The sequence below is a fragment of the Jaculus jaculus genome, chromosome 10, assembly GCF_020740685.1.
Source record: "Jaculus jaculus isolate mJacJac1 chromosome 10, mJacJac1.mat.Y.cur, whole genome shotgun sequence".
Taxonomy (NCBI): Eukaryota; Metazoa; Chordata; class Mammalia; order Rodentia; family Dipodidae; genus Jaculus; species Jaculus jaculus.
Genome location: NC_059111.1, coordinates 113,173,921 through 113,197,535, shown reverse-complemented (window position 1 = coordinate 113,197,535; position 23,615 = coordinate 113,173,921). Strand labels below are relative to the sequence as shown.

At 45.0% G+C, this 23,615-nt stretch overlaps 2 protein-coding genes across 4 annotated transcripts in view; one reads left to right on the top strand and one right to left on the bottom strand.

Annotated features, from left to right (window-relative positions):
* Positions 1–12,693, bottom strand: part of Cnpy1 (canopy FGF signaling regulator 1) — a 101,078-nt gene extending 88,385 nt beyond the window's left edge. Inside the window, exon 1 of the mRNA XM_045160097.1 lies at positions 12,617–12,693. The gene's annotated coding sequence lies outside the window, so the exon portion shown is untranslated. The remainder of the gene's footprint in view (positions 1–12,616) is intronic.
* A 566-nt stretch (positions 12,694–13,259) lies between these two features.
* Rbm33 (RNA binding motif protein 33) overlaps positions 13,260–23,615 on the top strand; it is a 101,787-nt gene continuing 91,431 nt past the window's right edge. For all 3 annotated transcript variants that reach the window (XM_045160118.1, XM_045160117.1, XM_045160116.1), the window contains exon 1: positions 13,260–13,335. In XM_045160118.1, the coding sequence (XP_045016053.1) occupies positions 13,293–13,335 (43 nt within the window). In that variant the 5' untranslated portion in view covers positions 13,260–13,292. The remainder of the gene's footprint in view (positions 13,336–23,615) is intronic.

The following is a 23,615-nucleotide window of genomic DNA, read 5'->3' as shown; positions in this document are numbered from 1 at the left end:
CCAGGCCTGTAACTTGCTGTGTAGCAGAGACTGGCCTTGAGCTCCTGATCCTCTTGCATTGGCCTCCTCTGCGTGGTTTTATTCCCCACCCATTCTACCTTAGCTTGCAGGGAACCTCCTGCCTTGGCCTCCTTCATGCTGGGTTGACAGGACTGCCAGTACTGCAAGACTTTGTCATATTCATGGGTGTTTATTGCAGTTCTCAGATTTCATTCCCTGATGATCAGCAGGCTGGATATTCTCGTGTAAACAATATAAATCATTGTGTCCTTCTATAAAAGTCCATTTCTCCAGCTGGACATGGTAGCACTTGCCTTTAATACCAGCATTTAGGAGTCTGACGTAGGAGGATCACTGTGAGTGGGAAGCCAGCCTGGGTTACACAGTGAGTTCCTGGGGGCTGGGGGGCCTTGCTTTAAACAAACATAAAAATTCATTTTCTTTCGTTTGGATTTACCTTATAGCCTCACAATTAGATGCCCAGTATTTTTCCAAAAAAAGAAAAAAATGTTTTCACCTACCTCTTTTTCAGCACTCAGGATATTCTTGTCACTTTGTGTGCATTTTCAACTTGTTCAACCTCTTTAAATTATCAATATGGCTTTGTTTCCTTAAATCAGAAGCAGAAAAACTATTGGCCACTATCCAGATGCCCCTCCCCCTCCTGTCCTGTTTTGGAGTTCCCGAGAGACTCTTGCTCTTCCAGATGTTTTCTTTCTTCCTTTTGCGCCCACTGGACAGCTTTCCGTGGCTGTGTCCACAGGCTCCTGCCTTTGGCACTGTCTGGTGTTCTTCTCTGAGCTTTTCACTCCAATAATTCTAGACCTACAGAAGAGCAAGGAAGATAATCTTGTCTTCCCTCCCTCAGACCCCTGATGTACAATTATTACATTAATGGGGCATAATTAGAGAAGAAAGTATCCTAAGTTGATGTAACAACCTAAGTTGTGTATTTCACTGACACATCTCATTTTTCTATTGATGGTTTTTGCGTTCCATGATATGATTTATAACGTATCATCTTTGTCTCCTCTACCCTGTGCTTAACCCTTTGTCTCTCCTTGTCTTTCACTGTCTTGATGGTTTTGAAGAGTACTGGTCAGGACTGATTTTGGCTCATCTCATTTGTTCTCATGATTGAACTAATATTGTGGATTTGGGGTAAAGAATATTAAAGATATTCACTGTGTATCAAGTTATATTCTGGGAAATGTTTTATCAGTATGTCTTAATTTTGATTACTTGGTTAAGGTCAAATCTGCCATGTCTCTCCAAATAAAGGGACTAATTTTTTCTTCTTCTTTTTTAGAATGTTTATTTATTTATTTGAGACAGAAAGAGAGAGAGAGGCAGAAAGAGAGACTGGGTGTGCCAGGGTCTCCTGCCACTGTAAATGAACAGCAGGCACATGTGTCACTTTGTGCATCTGGCTGCACACAGGTATTGGGAAATCACACCCAGGTAGTCAGGCTTTGTGAACAAGTGCCTTTAATCACTGAGCCATCTCTTCAGCCATAATTTCTTCTCTTTACACTCTATGATAAATGAGCTTAAGTATAGCTTATACTCATGAGGAGGAGAATTAGGTTTTCCTATTGGAAAGATTTATCAAAGCATTTATCAACATATACAAAAACACCTACAATAATTAAACATTTTGGAAGAAATGCTTCAAAAAGTTATGAAATCATCCTTTAGTTTTTTTCTATTTCTATTTTTATTTTTTTGATTTTTCAGGAAGGGTCTTACTATAGTTTAGGTTGACCTGGAATTCACTATGTATTCTCAGGGTGGCCTCAAACTCATGGCGATCCTCCTACTTCTGCCTCCCAAGTGCTGGGATTAAAGGCGTGCACCCCTACGCCCGGCAGGCCTTTAGTTCTTTCCAAAAAATATTTTTGTTTGTTTATTTGAGAGAAAGAGCTTAGGCACACCAGGGCCTCTTACCACTACTTTCACTACAAACTCTGAACACATGTGTCTGTTGATGTGTCTGGCTTTACACGGATACTGGGGAATCAAACCCAGGCCATCAGCTTTGGAAACAAATGCTTTTAACCACTGAGTAATCTTGCTAGCCCCATCCTTTAGTTCTTGAAAAGTCACCTTCTTTGAGAATGGGAGTGGAGGGAGGGAATTGCCATGGTTTTATTATCTATACTTACAGGAGCTGCTAATGAAAGGTTTCTTTTAAAGTCCCCTCCTCATTTCAGTGTCACTTGTACATCTTGCAGTGACTACTCCTGTAGTGTTCCGCCGACTGTGACCTCCGGTTCACTCACATTGGTTATGTGTCAGTAGGATTCTTTTGTAAGAAAGTTGCCCTCCTCCCCACTTCTCATTTACTCAGTAATTGAACTGTATTTGTATAGATTCTTGGATATTTATTTTTGTCTTTGGGTCACAATCCCATACCATTACTATTTTGTTGCTTGCCTCATTCTAGCTTTGGTCATTGGGAGGTTGTGGTTGTATTTCTGTTCTTTTGACATGCCCTCTAGCACCACACAATGTTGCACCCCCTACCCCCTGCTCCAGCCCTAGAATGAGAGGCAGTCATTTCCCCCAAAAGTCCTCATTGCTTTCATTTAGAAAACAAGACCTGGGTATACAACCACTCCTGGAGCTCTTGAAGCCAGTGATGAAACATGCATTTGAACTAACCCATTGCCAGCATCGGACTATACCTCTCCAAACTCCTGAGGGCATGGGGAGTTAATCCTGCTGTAGCGTTGAAGAGGTGCCAAGCAGGACTCCGTTCCTTGCAGTTACAGGCAATGAGACGGGCACAGTCCACTGCTTTCACACTCCTTCGGGCCAACCCTTTATAACCGGTTTCTCACCCCTCACCACCTGGCAGCCACTGACCTGCTTTCATTCTCCAATTCCAGAATATAAATGGAAGTAAAAAAAATGTGCAATCTTCTGAGTCTGTAGCAAAATGCATTTAAATTCATCCATGCTGGGGGCTAGAGAGATGGCTTAGCGGTTAAGGTGCTTGCCTGCAAAGCCAAAGGACCTAGGTTTGACTCCCCAAGACCCACATAAGCCAGATGCACAAGAGGGCACACGCATCTGGAGTTTGCAGTGGCTGGAGGCCCTGATACGCCCATTTTCTCTCTTTCTCTACCTGCCTATTTCTGTATCTCTCCCTCAAAATTAACAAATAAAAATAAAATATTTAAAAAATTAAATTTATTCATGTTGCTGTCTGAACCAATAATTCATTACCATTCCTGAGCCTCTTCCATTCTATGAATATACCAGTTCACTTATCCAACCACCTGCTGAAGTATGTTTTTCATTTCTTTTGTGTGTTTTTGAGGAGGGTCTAGCTCTAGCCCAGGATGACCTGGAATTCACTATGTAATCTCAGGCTAGCCTCTAACTCACAGTGACCCTTCCTACCTCAGCCTCCCAAGTGCTGGGATTAAAGGTGTGAACCACCATATCCAACTTTTATCATTTTTTCTCTTTTTTTATGTGTGTGTATGATTACTTGTTCTTTAATAGGATGAAATTCAAAGCACCAAAGCAGAAAGATCAGTGACAGCAGGCTATTACAGAGGAAATATCTACATACACAGTGTTAGTTTTCAATAGCTTTTTCTGTTTCTGTTTCTTTTTTATTTTTATTTTTATTTATTTATTTACTTGAAAGTGACAGAGAAAGAGGCAGATAGAGAGTGAGAGAGAGAATGGGCGCGCCAGGGCTTCCAGCCACTGCAAACGAACTCCAGACGCGAGCGCCCCCTTGTGCATCTGGCTAACGTGGGACCTGGGGAACCGAGCCTTGAACCGGGGTCCATAGGCTTCACAGGCAAGCACTTAACCGCTAAGCCATCTCTCCAGCCCTCTGTTTCTTTTTAAATAGACACTCTCAGGCAGTCTGATTTCATTCTTTGTACACATGGCCTTCAGGCCTCAATACTACAAAGAACCCAGAGCTTCCTCAGTCTGTTATCTTCCTGTGGGTGAAGAAACATAGTGCAAGAGAGCAAGTGGTAGGTATAAAGTCACAAACCTAGTCAATCCAAAGGCCAAACTGAAGTTAGGACTCCAGATTTCTAGTTACTTTCCCACATTATTCCTGACAGTTTTGACTGTACTTAATTTTGAGTGTGTGTGGGGGGCATCTAATAAAAATGAACTGACAAGTTTTTTTCTTTGCATATAAGAGATTTTGATACAGTCCTTGGACTTTTCTGAGTACCTGAAACAACTGGGGTATGTCCAAGGGACATTGTTGGTCACTATTCACTTGAGATGATCCAAATTTGTTTACAGACAGCTCCATGGAAACCCAAAGATTCTACCAGGCGGTGGTTGGTTTAGAGGGAGAATGATGTCATAAGTAGGTAGTAGCCAATCGGAAGGTCAGCTTCTCAGCCAAAACATAGGATTAGATGGAGAGAATGGCAGGACAGCTCATAGCAGTCCTAAGTGGCCGAGACCATGGCAGGTGAAAGCCTGCAAGACGGGCGTGACAGTCCTGCTCTACCTTGTCTCCTACCTAGGGGCAACGTCTCTATGAGGAGTGCTCATGGGAAGTTACTTACATCTTGCATGGGACATTTCACATTCCTGTAGCTCATCCCTGTTAGTCTATGTTAAACGGAGCTGTTCTCCTGGCGCAGGAAGGAAAGACTCTAGGTTGTGCTAACATGATTAATCTGAAACCATTACACTTGACCTGGTTGAAGATGTGGCGGCAGCCCTGGAGGAGAGGATGAATTGAGGTCACTGCTCCTTCCTGGTTTGAAGAGCACAGGGGAGGTTGGAGGTCATTATGAGCACCCTGCAGGGACAGTGGGTCAAGTCTTGACTCTAGTTTCCTCTGCTTGACTTCTCCCTTCCTTGAGCGGTCCTGGGCCAGTATGGACGCACGTCTCTCTTCTGCTCTCCTACTAGCCCTTTATTATGAGAACTGTGTTTGCATAGGTCTTGAATTTGCATTTTTACACTCATGAATCTCACTTTCCTTTTTGTTTTTCTGCGGCAGAGTCTCACTATAGTCAGCTATAGTCAAGGGCGACCTAGAATTCACTATGGAGTCTCAGGGTGGCCTTGAACTCACAGCAATCCTCCTACCTCTGCCTCCCAAGTGCTGGAATTAAAGGCACATGCCACAACCCCTGGCTATAAATGTCATTTTCTATGAGCCTCCAGAAAAGGGATGTTTAATCCAGTGCCCAGATTTGTGTTTAGCAACTACTTCTGAGGGTTACAGCCAGCAGACTTGTAGAAGATGAAGCTGATGGCAAAATTTCCCTTTTCACAGTGTGTGAGTCTTCTGTCAATCCTTTGCTATGTGTGCAATGAATTCTTCTCTCCCTCTTTTTTCTTCATTCTCTTCCCATTCCCTATTATCTTTCTCTGCTTGTGACCTTTGTGACAGGGACACTCTATAGCTCTTGATGACAATGAACTCTTTGTAGCCATAGCTGGCTTTGAACTCGGGCAATCTTCCTGTCTCAGCTTCCCAAATGCAGGATCAAAGATGTAAGCTGTGATCCCAGCTGCTGTCAGCAATCTCACATAATGAAAGCTATATAGCAGCTGACATAGTTTCCTCTTCCTTGTTACTATCTCTATGGAACCTGTGCCTGCAGCATTCTGTGTCAGGCAAATTTTCCTTTTGTTTCAGATTAACTGGTTCTAAAACAGAGATCACATTTCCATAGGATGCTACAATCTTGCCTGTTCAATGTTGCATTGAACAGTCTACACATCCCACTTGAATGTCTCCATATTTAGTTCTTAAGATGATCTATAATCTTTCAAAATCGCTTCCCAATATTACAATGTCACATACAGACACATAAACCTCGGAGCTGGGCTAATGAACCTCAAGTTCTAGTTTGGTGACAAACGTCCTCTAGTAAGGCTCCATCTCCCAACTGCCACCAGCTGTCATACCAGCACGTGTGTGGCTGAGGACGGAGATCAGCCTGGATTATACTGAGAAATCCGCAGAGCGGCGGTAGCCGACGTGGCCCATGGAGAAGCAGTGTTCACTTAGCATCTGGTGCAGGTTCACATTCTCAGTGCCCGGGCAGGCGCAGCCATCTCCCTCCATCCTCCTCAGGGCCTTAGCGATTGGTGCCAGGGGCCACATTTCTATTTGTGTGGACACACGTCCTCAGTTCACTTGGGGAGATTGTATGGACTGTATGATAAATGTACTTTTTAAAAAATTTTTATTTATTTATTTGAGAGCGACAGACAGAGAGAAAGACAGATGGAGAGAGAGAATGGGTGCGCCAGGGCTTCCAGCCTCTGCAAACGAACTCCAGACGCGTGCGCCCCCTTGTGCATCTGGCGGATAAATGTACTTTTAACTTTATAAGAAACCACTCAGTTTTCCCAGAGGGCCTCCACACGGTTTGCACTTTCATAAGCAATGTAGTTTTAGGGTCTGTACACTTTGTTTTTTTTAAACTTTAGTCATTAGTTGTGCTGTGATATCTCACTGTGACTTTATTTTACATCTCCCTTAATGATAGATGATATTGGCAATTTTTTATATTCTTATCATTTAAATATCTTCTTTGGTAAATTTTGTGTACAGGTATTGTTGTAGTCAGCTTTGTGTTGCAGGCATAAAGCACCTTGTCAAAAGCCGCTTGTGGGAGGAAAGGGTTTATTTGGCTTACAGACTGGAGGAGAAGCTCCATGACGGCAGGGGAAATTGTGGCATGAGCAGAGGCTGGACCTCCTGGCCAACATTAGATGAACAACAGCAGCAGGAGAATGCGCCAAACACGGGTGTGGTGGTTTGATTCAGGTGTCCCCCATAAACTTAGGTGTTCTGAATGCTAGGTTCCCAGCTGATGGGTATTTGGGAATTAATGCCTCCTGCAGGGAGTGTATTGTTGGGGGCGGGCTTATGGGCTTTATAGCCAGTTTCCCCATGCCAGTGTTTGGCACACTCTCCTGTTGCTGTGGTCCACCTTATGTTGGCCAGGGGGTGATGTCCACCTTCTGCTCATGCCATCGTTCTCCCCTGCCATCATGAAGCTTCCCCTCGAGCCTGTAAGCCAAAATAAAACTCTTTTTCCCAGAAGCTGCTCTTGCTTAGGTGATTTCTACCAGCAATGCGAACCGGACTGCAACAACGGGCAAGGAAAAGCTGGCTCTATCACCCACAAGCTCACCCCTAACAACAAACCTCCTCTGGAGACTCCAATTCCCAAACTGCCATCAGTTGGTGACCAAACATTCAGAAAACACGAATGAGTTTGTGGGGGACCACCTAATTCAAACCACAACAGATATTTTGCCTATTTTAAACAGTATATTACTTGTTTTCTTACTGCTGAGTTGTAAGAGTTCTTTGTATATTCTAGACACAAATAGTTTATCCAATGTGTGACTTGCAAGTATGTCCCCCAAGTCTATGGCTTCTCTGATCTACATTTTAAAAGCTGAGATTGAGGCAGAGAGTAGAGTCACATGTTGACATGGCACTTGTCCTGGTGAGACTGTGGTCTCGCTGAAAGTGATTCTTCTGTCTAAGCTTCTGAATTAGCTGGGGTTACCTACATACACGCCAGTTCTTTCCTTTCCCTTAACAGCAACCTACAGAGAGCAAAAAGTGGTAATTTTTTTTTTTCTGTCATCTACTGAGAGGGCAGTATTAAGTTTCTAACTATATGTTTTTTCTTTCTTTTTTTTTTAGGGTGGGGTCTCACTCTGGTCCAGGCTGACCTGGAATTAACTATATATAGTCTCAGGATGGCCTCGAACTCACAGCAGTGATATTCCTACCCCTGCCTCCCAAGTGCTGGGATTAAAGGCATGGGCCACCACACATACCTAATATTTTCTTTCCTTTTCTAAAAAATTTTATTTTTTATTTATGTGAGAGAGCGAGAGAGGGAAAGAGGCAGAAAGAGAGAGAATATGGGTGCACCAGGGTCTCCAACCACTGCAAACTCCAGATGCATGCAACACCTCGTGCGTCTGGCTTACATGGGTTCCGGGGAATTGAACCTGGGTCCTTTGGCTTTGCAGGCAAGTGCGTTAACTGCTAAGCCATCTCTCCAGCCCCTTTCTAATATTTTTAAAGTTTTATCAGTTAGTCTCCTATTTCAATTGCCTAGATATTGATAAGGCTTTGATGTTATAACTTTACTATGGAATGGCCTTGCTTGGTCATAACAACACTATGTACTATAGGTTAAAATTTAAAGTGAAACCAGCATGCCTTTGATCCCAACACTCAGGAAGCAGAGGTAGGAGGCTCACTGAATTTGAAGCCAGTCTGAGATTATAGTGAATTCCAGGTCAGCCGGAGCTACAGCGAGACCCTACCTCAAAAAAAAAAAAAAAAAAAAAAAAAAAAACTAAACCAAACCAAATAAATAAATAAATAACAACAAAAAATAAGGTGGAGTGTGACTGAGGAAGATAACACCTGAGGTCATCTTCTGGTCTCCACACACATGCGCATAGATGTATTACCTTCCCCCCCCCACACACACATATGCACATCACACGCCAATAAAAATTATTGGTCACCTGAGGTTCACATTTAAAAAAATAATTTTATTTACTTATTTATTTGAGCCAGAGATACAGAGACAGAGACACAGAGAGAGAGAGATTGAGAAGGGTGTACCAGGGGCCTCTAGCCACTGCAAATGAATTCCAGACACATGTGTCACCATTACATCTGGCTTACGTGGGTACTGTGGAATTGAACCTCGATCCTCACCTTAACTGCTAAACCATCTCTCCAGCCTAGGTTCAGGGTTCACATTTTGTTTTTCAAGGTAGGGTCTCACTCTAGGCCGGGTTAACATGGAATTCATGCTGTAGTCTCATGGTGGCCTTGAACTCATGGGCCATCTTCTTACCTCAGCCTCCCAAGTACTAAGATTAAAGGCGTGTGCCACCACACATGGCAAGATTCACATTCTATTATTATTATTGTTAATATATATTTTTTATTGACCTCTCTACTTGCAGACAATAAAGCATATTTCCCTCTCCTCCCCTATTTTCTCTTTCGTAACTCTGCTCTCCATCATATCCCCTCCCTCTCTCCTTCAGTCTCTCTTTTAATTTGATGTCATCATCTTTTCCTCCTATTATGAGGGTCTTGTGTAGGTATTGCTAGGTACTGCAAGGTGATGGATATTGAGGCCAATTTCTGTCCAGACAGTTGCATTGTAAAGAGTGGTACCCTTCCTTTGGCTCTTACATTTTTTTCACCACCTCTTCGGCAATGGACCCTCAGCCTTGGAGGGTATGAGATGTTTCAGGGCTGGACACTCCTCCATCCCTTCTTCTCAGCACTGTGTTGCCTTTTGGGTCATCCCAGTGGTCACTGCCATTAAGGGTTCATATTTTAAATCTGCATCCATTTTCAAACAGTATACATTTTTACTTAGAAGAACCATCATGTATTTTACTTGTTTATATAAGCACCCACACATCTCTTTTGCTCCAGTCTGTTTTCATTAGAGTAATATACAAGATGTGAGTGACTTGTGTACACAGCATTTCAAGTGTTCCTTGTGCATTGTGTACCAAGTTGTGAATGAATTACACACACAGCAGTTCAGATGTTCCTTGCATGCATCTTCTGATGTAGACTTTCTTAAAACCCACACTCAATAGACAGAATTCAGCAGATGGTTTATTCAGTGTTCAAGGTGGATTTTTATTGGATGCCTAAACTCATCTTATCACTTTAAGAAAAAAATAAATTCTTCCTGTGTAAAAACCAAATACAAGAATATGGATACATCATCAGCCATAGTCACTGTCTTTGTGTACAGCCAGTTTTCTTGAAAGTTGGCATGTTTCTTGAGAAGTACATCTGCCTTCAATGAATTCCTTAAATTCATTGATTCCTTCATATTTTTCTTTTTTTTTTTTTTCTTTTTGAGGTAGGGTCTCACTCTGGTTCAGGCTGACCTAGAATTCGCTGTGTAGTCTCAAGGTAGCCTTGAACTCATGGTCATCCTCCTACCTCTGCTGGGATTATAGGCATGTGCCACCACGGCTGGCTCCCCTTTGTATTTTTGCTGCGCACCCTCAGTACACTAAGGACCGTGCTCCACCGTCTTCTTGCCTGCATGGTGCCGGATGAGGACTCTTCCACACCGTCACTGTTTTCGGCCCTCTGCAGATGAACTTTGCTTCGCCACAGTGTGAACTGCATGTGGGAGGGTGGAGCCTGTTTGCTGATTTGGATTTGTATCCCATTTGACAGTCCCTGAGCTGCTTGGATCTATGCTCTGGTGTCTTGTCACAAATTTTAGAGAAACTGGTCTTCAGACAGTTCTGCTTTCTTCTCCCTTAGCTATCCACATCTATCCATTTGATTCTGCCCAAGGCATGGCTGCTATTCTGCTTCCTTCACTCCGCTGGCTTTGTTTCAGTTGGGGTTATTTCTACCTTCAGAGTCCTCTTAAATGCTGATGGGCTGGGGACTTGGTCCACAGTGCGGTGGTGTTGGGCTGCTGGCATCACTAAGAGGTGGGCCCTAGTAGCAGATAAGCAGGTCCTACAGCTTCCACTCTCATGAAGAGGTTCACAGTCTCCTGAGTCCAGGGACGTCCACCCTCAGGAAAGGGTTCATGCTCTCTGAGGAGTCCTGGTCCACCCTCAGAAGCTCTCTCAGGGGTCTATGGGCCTCCACCCCCACGAACGGGGTCATGCTCTCAGGAGAGGTCAGGTAGCTGTCCATACAGTATAGTGTTATAAAGAGATGGAGCCTTCTTCATGGGGCTATTTGCCTTTCACTTCTCTGCCACGCTGTGATGCATCAGGGAGCTCAGACTTTGCAGGCACCAGCATCTCGAAGGAAACTCATCCTTCTTTACAAAGTACCTGGTCTTGGGCATTTTGCTATTGCCACACAGGATGGACTTAGCTACTGCAGTAGTCTTATGACTAGAGATGAGCACACCCATCTGTCCACTAGGTGGGTAGCATGGGTTTGCGTCATCCACTCAGAAACTAGTCCTGGTGTGATATGTGTTCACGACAGTTGTATTACTTATTTTATCACCATGACACAATTCTGACAGAAACAGTTTAAGGAAGGGTTGGTTTTGGACCAGTTTTGTGGAGTACAGCCCACCATGGTGGGGCAGGCATGGCAGTGGGAACAGTTCACTGGGAGATTACAGGAGCCCGCTTCACAACTTGCTCCTATCTTGGCAAATCAGGAAGTGGGACACTTCTAACCTTCAAAGGCCCAACCCCTGGTGCCAGCGCCTGCCAGCAAGGCTCACCTCTAAGAGGTTCCTCAGCCTCTAAGCACCTGAGCCTTTGGTGTCATTTGCATTCAGACCACACTTTTGTGCACAGAAGGTTCCAGATTCCTTCAGTCACGTGGGCTGTATTGCTAAAAGGTTTTTTTGTTTTGTTTTGTTTTTCGAGGTAGGGTCTCACTCTAGCTCAGGCTGACCTGGAATTCACTCTGTATTCTCAGAGTGGCCTCGAACTCATGGCAATCCTCCTACCTCTGCCTCCCAAGTGCTGGGATTAAAGGTGTGCACCACCACGCCCAGTCAGCAGTTTAAAAAAGGCATCCTGTCCAGTATTGCCTCTTCTCCATTCTTCCCATCCTTTCCTTCTGGGGTTCTAACCTTCCATGTTGTCTTTGTCCATTTGGACTGGATATCAAAATGCCATAGTACATGTGGCTTAAAAACAACGTAAGTTTATTCCTAACGGTTTTGGAGGTTAGAAGTTGGGAATCAAAGGCCAACAGGTTCAGTGTCTGTATGGGGTCACTTTTTACAGTTGGAAGGGAAGAGGCCAATGTGAACATGACTTGGGGGAGGTGCTGGTGGTTGAAAAGCACCCTTTCAGTCTCAAAATGGAGTCAGGGCCAATCAGGACAAGATGGCAGTATCCTATTTCAGCATTACCTTGAAAATTATCTGTAATTCCATGTGTAACAGCACTGTGGACTCTGAACAACACCTCCTAAGTTACACATTTTATTCTGCACAGCACAAAAATTAATGAAGAGCCATGAGGAGAAGCCTAAATATTGTGTTATTAATGTCTTTTGATGGACACCTTGCTATTTTATGAGCTTCCTTTCAAGGTTTAGTGTATTTCTGACTGGTGATTCCATGAAATTGAATTAAAAGATCTTTTTTTTGGGGGGGGGGCTTTTTTAAATTTTATTTTTATTTATTTTTTTAATTTTTATTAACATTTTCCATGATTATAAAATATATCCCATGGTAATTCCCTCCCTCCCCACCCCCATAAAAGATCTTTTTAAAAGAAACTTTAACAGATGAACATTATTCATTACATTACTTATCAATCACAGAATGTTTACCTTGCTCCCCCCTCTTTAGTTTTGTTTTTCGAAGTAGGGTCTCACTCTAGCCCAGGCTGACCTGGAATTCACTATGTAGTCTCAGGGTGGCCTCGAACTCACGGCTATACTACCTCCGCCTCTTGAGTGCTGGGACTAAAAGGCGTGCACCACCGCGCTCGGCTTCCCCAGGGCCTCACTCACGTCCTGCCTCTGCCCACGCCCCGCGCGGCCGTCTGGATGGTTCCCCGGTGACGAGGCGTCCCCGGCTCGGCCGCTGCCCAGGGTACAAAGCTTGCAGGTAACTCCCGTCCTTACCATCGGCGGATGCTGCTGGGCCGTCACGTCCGCCAGCGCGGGGCGCGCTCACGGCCGAGCACCTGACGGGGGAGGCGGTCCTCAGCGAAGACACGGCCCCCGCGCCGGGCGCGAGTGCGCGTGCGCAAGCGCGGTGTTCCCACCCCCTCGGCTCGCTCCGCGCGGAAGCCAGAACCCGCCGTTGGCGCCGCGGGCAGCCCCACTTCCGACGGCAGGGCGGCTATCGTAAAGCGCCGCTGCGTCGAGGGCCGCGAAGCACCTTACGACAGTGCCGGGATCCACCTACGGCTTGTGTCCGTCTCCGCTGCCGCTTGAAGCCTCTAGGTCTAGTTCCGGACGGAGGCCACCTGTGTCCGCTAGCGGTCCTCCCGCGCTGCGGAGCTGGGAGGGAAGGGAGGAGGCCTAGCCCTCCGCGGAGTGGGACTCCCGCCCCCCCCCGGTCAGCCTCCGCGCTCCCCGTCGCCCGCCCTTCCTCCCGGCGTGCACCGCGGCGCGGCCATGTTGCCGTAGTGTTGTTTTCTTCCTGCGGAGGCGACGGGCCACTGCGGACTGCGACTCGCAGGCCTCGCCTCCGGCTCGCTCGCGGGCGCTGGCCCTCTCCCCGGCCCCCTCGCCGCCCCGGCCCGCACCTGCCCCTCGGCCCGCCAGCGGCTGGAGGCCGGGCCCGGGGACCATCATGGCGGCCGCCCTGGGCGCGGGCGGAGGAGCGGGCGCCGGAGGTACGTGGGCCGCGGCGGGCGGGCGGGGCGCACCGCCAGCCTTTGTCTTCGCTGCGGCCGGGCGCCGGCGCGGGTCCCGCGAGCGGCGGGCCGAGGCGTCGCTGCGGCGGGCGGGCTCCGCGGGTCGGGCCCGGGCGGGGCGGGGCGGGGCGGGGCGCAGAAAGGTTTGCCCGGGAAGGAGCGTGCGGACGGACGTCATCCACCAAGTCAGAATTGGGAGACGTTCCTCACCTGTTGGCGGAGCTGTGCATCAACCACTTGCCCTCTAGAAAAGAATCCTGCTAGGTGTTTGGTTATCTGCACCTTACACAGAGGTCTAGTTACTCGGTCTCTTCAGTTTGTCTCCTTTTGCAGGCGTAAACGATGTGCGTAGACTACCATCTTTAGTCAATTATATGTAAAATATCACGTCTTCCATAGCTTTTAAAAAGACTTATTTACTAAATAAGAGGAGAGAGAGAGAATGACACCATGAGAATAAGAGTGCCCCAGGGTTTCCTGCCGCAGCGATTCAAACTCCGTACCCATGCATCACCTTTTGCTTCTGGCTTTAAGTGGGTGCTGGGGAATCGACCCAGACCGTCAGGCTACAGGGGCAAGTGCTTTCAGCCCCCGAGCCAGCCCTCCAGCCCGATAGTTTTTAATAGAAAAACAATATTTACTTTTCTTTTAAATATTTTTATGTACTTATTTGCATAGAGACAGACTGAATGGGCGTACCAGGGTCTCTAGCCACTGCAAAGGAACTGCAGACCCATGCAGCACCTTCTGCATCCGGTTCCATGCTGGCACTGGGGGACTGAACCTGGTCAACCAGTGAACCATTTATCCAGACCCCAATGTTTGTTTATTGGTTCATTTTGGATTTTTCAAGGTAGGGTCTCACTCTAGCCCATGGTGACCTGGAACTCACCCTATAGTCACAGGCTAGCCTCAACTTCTGTGTCCCTAGTGCTGGGATGGCCTGCTTGGGGAACAATACTTAAAAGTGGCAGTTCAGTGATTATTTTCACAACTTTGATAAAGGAGACACATGAACTGTGAGCATCGTAAAGCATTGGGCACTAGTGTGGCTGTTGAAGCCTTCAAGCCCGTGGTAATGTTTGCATTGTAGATGGGTGTATTATGGTAATCCTGTTTAGGAATTTTGGCTCACATTAAAACGTTTGTATGACAAATTGTAAGCACAAAACTACAGAGACAACTGCAAGAATGTCTTTCTGGAAATGTGATTTGGTATCTTTTGCTGTCAATTTAAGTAGATGAATTTTGGTATTCCAGATCTGAGGCTTTCTAGCTAAGGTTTTGAGATGATTTACCTGCCTTATGTGGGTGGTTACTTTAGAGGGGATCAAAGTGATATGCTTTATGTGGGATTCTCAGTGTCACTTGGGAACCTTTTTTTTTTTTAGTTAAAAGATGAAGATCTTGCCAGGTGTGGTGGCGCACGCCTTTAATCCCAGCACTTGGGAGGCAGAGGTAGTGTTGCCAGGAATTCGAGGACTTTCTGAGACTTCATAGTGAATTCCAGGTCAGCCTGGGGTAGAGCAAGACCCTACCTTGAAACCCTTTCCCCCTCCTCTCAAAAAAATAAGGTGAAAATCTTATTTGCATTTTCATTTTATGCTAGTCTTTGACTACCTCTAGTTGAGTCTTTCAGGCGCTCCACGGTGGGGATGACATTTGCAGGTGACTGATGGGATCTCATGTTTAATTTCTAAGGAGTAAATCTTAGTAGTGAATATAATTCACATAAACAAGATTTTTGTGGCGGTTTTCAGGTCATGGTTTGAGGAATGCAGATTTAGAGGGCTAGGTAGGCTTTACTTTGAGGTTTTATAGTATTCCCCCTACATGTGCCAGCTTTCCCCCATTTCTCTTAGATGAAGAGCACACTCTGCCAAGGTTTCTAGGTTTTGTGTAATTTTGTTCCTGGCGCCTCACTAGCATGTACTCCATTCCTGTAGTCAGCCCGTTCACTAGCTGCTTCCTCCACATGTGCTCTGAGGTGTCTGTCCTCTAGAGGCATCCTGATTGAGCAGGCTCCTGTCACCTTTCTGGACAATTAGTGTCTGAAGTTTGTTTTCTGTCCAAGTTCTTCCTCTTCACTTAGCACCTTGCTTACTTTCTTCGGAGGATTTACCTCAACTGTAATTTTCTTTATAGAGTTGTAGCCAGGAAGCCCCAAGAAGGCAGGAATGCTCCGTATGTATTGTCATTCATCCCAAGTTCCTAGCACATGAAGTGCTTGTCAGATATTTGACAAAGGGTTGGATGAAGAATAAAATTTTTTTGAAATGCATTAAAAAGTCATACAAGTATTCTAAGTTTTTTCCAACAGTTTGTATTGTTTATCTGTGTTTGACTAAATTGTTAAATTGGAAAATTTTACATTTTTTGTTAGTACTTGTTTTACATCTGTAGATTGCTTGTTTGACATACTGCCTAGCATAGTGGCTTTCAGTCTTTAAAATTACAGCTCATGGTAATACTGACATTGTGATTTATTGTACACATAAAGAATTTCATAGACAATACTGGTGCCATGTATTCTTGACGTTTTCTGTTTCGTTGCATTAAAGTGCTGGTTTTATAGCTGGATACAGCCTGTTTCCTCAGCATTTGGAAGTAGAGGCAGGAGGATTGTGAGTTCTGCAGTGTTTCAAAAAGAAACAAAGTTGCCTGGAGAGATGGTTTAGCAATTAAGGCGCTTGCCTGTGAAGCCTAAGGATCCATGTTTGATTCCCCATTATCCATCTAAGCCAGCTGCACAAGGTGGCACATGCGACTGGAGATCGCTCACAGTGGCTGAAGGCCCTGATGTGTCTATTCTCTCTACTCTGTCTGCCCCTCCTTCAAATAAATACGTAAAATATATTTTTTTGAGGCAAGCCCAACAGACTGGCCTTTTTTTTTTAATGCGTGTGTGCAAGAGAGTGAATTGGTGTGCCAGGGCCTCCCGCCAGTGCAATTGAACTCCAGACACGTGTGCCACCTTATGCACATGTGCCACCTTGTGTGCTTGCATCACTTTGTGTGTCTGGCTTACATGGGACCTGGAGAGTTGAACCTGGGTCCTTAAACTTTGCAAGCAAGTGCCTTACCTGCCAAGCCATCTCTCCAGCCCTATAAAATATTTTTGTTTTTGTTTTGTTTTTTGAGGTAGAGACTCATGTTAGCCCAGGCTGACGTGGACTTCACTAAGCAGTCTCAGGATGGCTTCAAACTCAATTCTGCCTCCTCAGTGCTGGGATTAATGGCATGCATCACCATGCCTGACTCTATAAAGTATTTTTTTAAAAGATACAAAATGCTGATTGTGACCTAAATTAATTGCATAATTCATTAACTGTCCCAAGTTTTTCATTTAAAAAATCACTGGCCTCATGCACAAGATATTTAATGTTTATTAACAAAAGGATCTTAATTATTGAGAATGTAAGTAACTAGAAAGAAATGGACTCTCTTGGTGGCTAAAATAGATGACACAAAGCGCAGCTAGTTGCAGAGTCGTGTTTGCTTCGGCCCTGAGAGGAAAGCATCTGTTCCTTCAGAAAACAATGCTCAGAGGTTTGCTACTGAAGTCAAAGGCTAGAAGATGGATCAGCAGGCCTGAAGTGAAGTGAGGAGCCGCTGGTTTCATAGTGGAGGCTGGAAACATGGAGAGATGCAGGATATGCACAGGAGAAACCAGGTCTTCTAGTCTTGTGTTGTAGAATGCAAAAACACACCAAAGCACTTAAATCTTATTAGCAAAAGCAAATCCTCTGGCTGCAGAGATGGCTCAGTGGCTAAAGGCATTTGCTAGTAAAGCCTGACAGCCAGTGTTCTATTCTGCAGAACCTACTTAAAGGTAGATGCACAAAGTGGCACAAGCATCTGGAATTGCAATGGCAAGAGGCCCTGGTGCGCCCATTTCTACTCTTTCATTTTCTCTTTGCAAATAAAAATATTAAAACATTTATTTCTATTTATTTATTGAGTGTGAGAGAGCTAGAGAATGTGTGAATGGGCATGCCAGGGCCTCCAGCCACTGCAGACAAACTTCAGGTGCATGTGCCACTTTGTACATCTGGCTTACATGGGTCCTACGGAATCAAACCTGGGTCGTTTGGCTTCACAGGCAAGCACCTTAACCACTAAGCCATCCCTCCAGCCCTATTTTTTTTTTTAACAAAACCATCTAACCTAATTATTATTAATAGTTTATAAAATAGGTCATGAGTGCTTTAGGAGTGGGTAAAAAATATGTCATAATTTACAACAGTATTCTTGGGCCTTCAGTAGTCTGATTTTGTAGATGTGGAAATGTTTTTTTTTTTTTTCTTAAAAACATTTAAAAATATTTTTATTTGAGAGAAAGAGTGTGAGCACTCTAGGGCCTCCTGTCATTGCAAAGAAACTTCAGGCTCATGTGCCTCTTTGTGCACCAGCTTTACTTGGGTGGGATTGAAACTGCTCTGTTAGGCTTTGCAGGCAAGTGCCTTTAGCCACTAAGTCATCTCTGTAGCCTTTGAAATGAGTCTTAGTCAAGTTTTGTTTCCTAGATGAATCTTAATGAAGAAAAATACTTTTATCTTTTTGGATTTTTTTTCAGATATACCCAATAATAGAATAAACTCATATACCCATTACTTAGTGTCAGCATTTATCAACATTTTGTCTTATCTTTGACCTGTAAACCCCCCTTCAAGTATAACATGTCATGGGTCATAAATGCATTTGATGCATCTGAGTTATAGTCTGGCCTACAAATGGCCCAAAATTGAGCAGAGAAAGAATATTAAACTACACATAGAAAACTTGAGAGATGATTGGAATTTGGTTTCCAATGAATGAATGTATCACTTTTGCACAATCTTAAAGTCAAAAAATTCTAAATGGAACCATCATAAGATGGCACTATCTTATTTTTGTCACCACCTCCACATTTGTGTATTTTAAAAACAGATCTCAGGCTTGAAAAAATTTTTAAGATATTTTATTTATTAGAGAGAGAGAAAGAGGAAGAAATAGATAATGGGCATGCCAGGTCCTCCAGCTAGTGCAAATTAACTCCAGGCACATGTGCCACCTTCTGCATCTGGCTTATGTGGGTTCTGGGGAATTGAACCTGGGTCCTAAAGTTTTGCAGGCAAGCACCTTATCTGCTAAGCCATCTCTCCAGCTCAAGCTTGTAAAACATTAAAGCAAGAATAAACTAATGACAGGCTAGATGAGAGGAAGTAGTCCAGGGAAGTTCAGTGCTGCCAGCATGGAAGGTCAAGTGGAATCGAGTCGTGTTGTTTCACCTGTGTGTGCTCGCATGTGGAGGCCACAGGCCAGCCTCAGGTGTCGTCGTTCTTCCGGTACTGACCTCTTAATTTCTTTTAAGACAGCTGTGAACTGGCCAGGGAGGCTAGATTAGGTGGCTAGTGAGCACCAGTCCATCTCCCCAGCGACTGCTTTGGGTTCAGTCCTGCTTGCAAGGCAAGCACTTGACTGACTGAGCTATATACCCTTGGTGTCTGTTGTAACCTGTCAGCATACAGTAAGTATGCTTGCCTTTTGAAATTGTTAGAACAAGTTTTAGTGGCCGGCCTCCTGGCCTCTCTCCCTCCCTTCCTCCCTCCCTCCTTCCCTCCTTCCCTCCTTTTTTTTGAGATAGGGTCTCGCTCTAGCCCAGGCTGACCTGGAATTCATAGTGTAGTCTCAGGGTGATCTTGAGCTTGCGATGGTCCCCCTACCTCTCCCTCTACCTCTACCATGTCCCGCTCTAGACTCCTGTTACTGAGGAAGCTCTATGACAGTTCCTTGGCTGGTTATATTGGGAGCATGACTTTTGAAGGATAGTTTGTTAGATGGAGAATTTTTGGCTAACAGTTTTTTCTTTCAAAAATGTTAAATATTTTATCCATTTTGGCCTTCATGGTTTCTGATTATATATGGTCTTTAAGCCAGGCATTGTGGTGCACGCCTTTAATCCCAGCACTCGGGAGGCAGAGGTAGGAGGATCACTGTGAGTTCAAGGCCACTCTAACACTCCATATTGAATTCCAGGTCAGCCTGGCCTAGAGCAATACCCTAACTTATAAACCAACCAACCGACCAAACAAACAAACAAAAAGAAATGGACTTTATTTGGGGAGCCATTGTATTGTGAGTCCCTTCTCTCCATGATTTCAAGATCAGTTTTGGCTTCAGTCTTTGTTTTTATATTCATTTATGTGTGAGGAAAAAGAGAGTGAAAGACAGTGTGCCCACACCCCACGTCTTGCCTTTGCAAATGAACTCAGGACACATGCACCACTTTTTGCGTTTGGCTTTATGTGGTATTGTAAATTGAACCCTGGGGTTGCAGGCTCTGCAAGCTAGCTTGTGTTTTTGGTTTTCTTTTTAATATTTTATTTTTATTTATTAGAGAAAGAATGAGCGAGCACGTGCGTGCACCCATGTGCGCGCGCGAGAGACAGACAGACACAGCGTGCGCACACTCACGCGAGTGTGAATATGGGCACACCAGGGCCTCTTAACGCTGCAAACGAACTCTAGATGCTTGCATCAGAGAGAAAGAGAATGAGGCCATGCCAGGGCATCTAGCCACTGCAAATGAGCTCCAGACACACAAGTCACTTTGTGCATCTAACTTACATGGATCCTGGGCAGTCTAACCTGGGTCCGTTGGCTTTGTAGGTAAGAGCCTTAATGGCTAAACCATCTCTTCAGTCCAACGTTGGTTTTATCTTTTTTTTTTTTTTTTTTCCGAGGTAGGCTGTCACTCTAGCCCAGGCTGACCCAGAATTCACTATGGAGTCTCAGGGTGACCTCGAACTCACAGCAATCCTCCTGCCTCTGCCTCCTGAGTGCTGGGATTAAAGGCGTGGACCTCCACGCGCTGTGGTTGGGAGCACCAGTGCCCAAGAGCAAGTCCTGCCAGGACTCAACCTTTGCAGTTGGACTCCAGATGCTTGCGCCACCTAGTGGGCATGCAGGACCTTGCTCTTGCCTCACCTTTGTGCATGTGAGATACCCAGGCAAGTGCCTTAACTGCTAAGCCATCTCTCCAGCTCCCAACTTTTGTTTTTAAAAATTTTTATTTATTTTTTAGAGAGAGACCAACTTTGTTTTTTTTAAAAATATTTTATTTATTTATTTATTGAAGAGAAAGAGAGACAGAGAAGCAGATGGAGAGAATGGGCGTGCCATGACCTCCAGCCACCGACTGCAAACAAACTCCAGACACACGCACTATCTTGTGCATCTGGCTTACGTGGGTCCTGGGGAACCAAACCTGGGGGTCCTTTGGCTTTGCAGACAAGTGCCTTAGCTGCTAAGCCATCCCTCTAGCCCCAGCTTTGAGGTTTTGATGTGGGTTCTCAAACTGGCTGGCCTTCAGCTCAGACAGATCCGCTTCTGTCAGTGTCCTGAGTGCTGGGATTAAAGGGATGAGCCACCTAGCTTTTGCTTGTTTGTTTGTTTTGGTTTTTGGAGGTAAGGTGTCACTCTAGTGCAGGCTGACCTAGAATTCACTATGTAGTCTCAGGGTGGCCTCGAACACCTGGTGATCCTCCTACCACCTCTGCCTCCCAAGTGCTGGGATTAAAGGGATGAGCCACCAACCACACCATGCCTTTTTTTTTAATTTTTAATTTTTACTGTTTTATTTATGGGTGTGAGAGAGAGGGAGCGGGGGAGGGAGGGAGAAAATGAGCACACCAGGGTCTCTAGCCACTGCAAATGAGTTCCAGATGCATGTCTTAATTGCTAAGCCATCTCTCCAGCCCTGGCTTTTTTTTTTTTTTTTTCATTTTCTTTTGGTTTTTAAAGCAGGGTCTCACTCTAGTCCAGACTGACATTATGAAGTCTCAGGGTGGCCTCGAATTCACAGTGTTCCACCTACCTCTGCCTTCTGAGTGCTGGGATTAAAGGTGTGCACCACCATGCCCGGCCACTTTGGCTTTCTGACATGTGGATGGAGGGTCAGTTTGTTCTGATGTGTGGATGGAGGATCTGTTTGGTCTGATGTGTGGATGGAGGGTCGGTTTGGTCTGCTTGGGTCTGATTGAGCTTCACCCTCTAAGGAATCTGGAGGCTTTGGCCCAGCGTTTCTGTGGATTGTCACTTTGGCATCTGCAGCGCTGCTTTGATGCTGTCTGAGATGTTGCCTGGGCCTTTTTTTTTTTTTTTCTTCCTCCTCTTTAACTCATACTGGATAGGTTCATTACTTCAAATGTCTTTCTATGTACCTCAGTTTGGAACCAAAAACTGGTCATTTTGATTGTCATGATTTTGGAAGTTTGACCCTGTTACTTATGAAATGTCTGGTGTTTAACTTTAAAACATTTTTTCTTTACTTTTTTGCACTCAGACACAGAGAGATAATGGACATGCTAGGGTCTCTTGCCAGTGCAAATGAACTTCAGATGCATGTGCCACTTTGGACATCTGCCTTTTACTGGGGAATCTAACCCCAGTCGTTAGGGTTTGCAGGCAAGCAACATAACTGCTGAGCCATCTCTCCATCCTTAAGTAACTTAAAACTAGTTTCACGGACTGCTCCTTGTGTGTGGTTACTCACTGAAGTCTCCATTCTGTCATGTTAGTGCTCAGCCAGTGATCTGACAGATGTCTTAAAAACCTGGGCCCTCCTGAGAATGAAGAACTTGACTGGCTGTAGCTGAAGTGCTTCAGGGTGCTCTAGACTCCCGCGTGCTGTGACTCTCATGCTCTCCTTTGAACCTTCTCTTTCCCGGCCTATTTGCTGGATGTGCTTGCTTCCCGAGGTAGTATATCCTTAAAGATTCCACAAAGACTGTCTGGATTTTTACTTTAGCCTAGAGAATTCCAAGGAGGCGAAACAGGGAATCACTGAGGTCACAGCACACTGTCAAGTTACCATGAGAAAGAGAACATGCCCTGTTCGTCTTGGTAAGCTCCTCCTCTGCTCTGGACTGGCACATCGATGTGCGGGGAAGAACCCGCCTCCCACAGGCACCATCCACAGGTTCGCATTGTGTGTAGTTAAGTTCCCTGTACCCTGTAGTCCCGTCTCGTTGAGAGCTGATGACTGCTTTGTTGGAACCTTAGTGCTTAGTTTCTGCCCCCACTAGAACAAAGTGCCTGAGGTTGTAGAGGTGTTTGCCTAATGTGTCTGCCCTGGTGGACTTAGGACAGGGGTCCGCTGCTGCCTCTGCAGGCTTGTTCAGAAGTAGGTCCAAGATGAAAAATTTAACTCTTGATATCAGGTACCTCATTGATGAGTTCCTGGTTTTAATATGTAGTGTCACACCTCATCTTCCAGCAAATTTATGAGATAGATAATAGCTTCACAATACAAAAAAGAAAGTGAGGTTCTCTGAAGGGCTTCACTCATCCTGCCCTTTCTGAACTGTCCTTCAGTGGCCATTTGCCACGTTGAGCTCTGAGCTTGGCTGTGTGTATAGAATGTGCACTTAATAAAACTCTCTGTTAATACTTTTGTATTGACTACATGCTGGCTATCCTGGGCCAGACATGGCTAAAATTTCATGATGAATTTTACATGTTTTCATTTTTTAAAAAGAATATGTGGGCTGGAGAGATGGCTTAGTGGTTAAGGCTCTTGCCTGCTAAGGCTAAGGACCCATGTTCGACTCTCCAGATCCCATGTTAGCCATATAGATGTACAAAGGTGAGGCAAGCACAAGGTTGCGTATGCCCACTAGGTGGCATAAGCTCAAGTTCAATTGCAGTGACTGAGGCACTGGTGTGCCAATATATTCTCTCTCTCTCTCTTAAAAAAATAATATATATATCTAGTAGAAAACTGTGTGTACCTTGTGTTATATGTCTGTTGCTTATCCCTTCTCTCTATTTTTTTGTAATTTTTTTATTTTTTATTTTTGGTTTTTAGAGGTAGGGTTTCACACTAGCCCAGGCTGACCTGGAATTTACTTTGTAGTCTCATTGTGGCCTCAAACTATAGTGATCCTTCTACCTCTGCCCCCGAGTGCTGAGATTAAATATGTATGCCACCACACCTGGCTCTGTAATTTTTTTTATGGGAGAGAATTGGTGTACCAGGGCCTCCAGCCACTGCAGTTGAACTCCAGACGTGTGTGCCACTTTGTGTGCTTGCATCACCTTGTGCGTCTGGCTTACATGGGACCTGGAGAGTTGAACATGGGTCTTTAGGGTTCTTAGGCAAGTGCCTTGACTGCTAAGCCATCTGTCCAGCCCACTTCTCTGTATTCTTGATGTAGGAATTGGGGGAATCTTTGAGAGCCATGGAGTCTTTCTCAGTTGGTGGGTGTGCAGTAGTA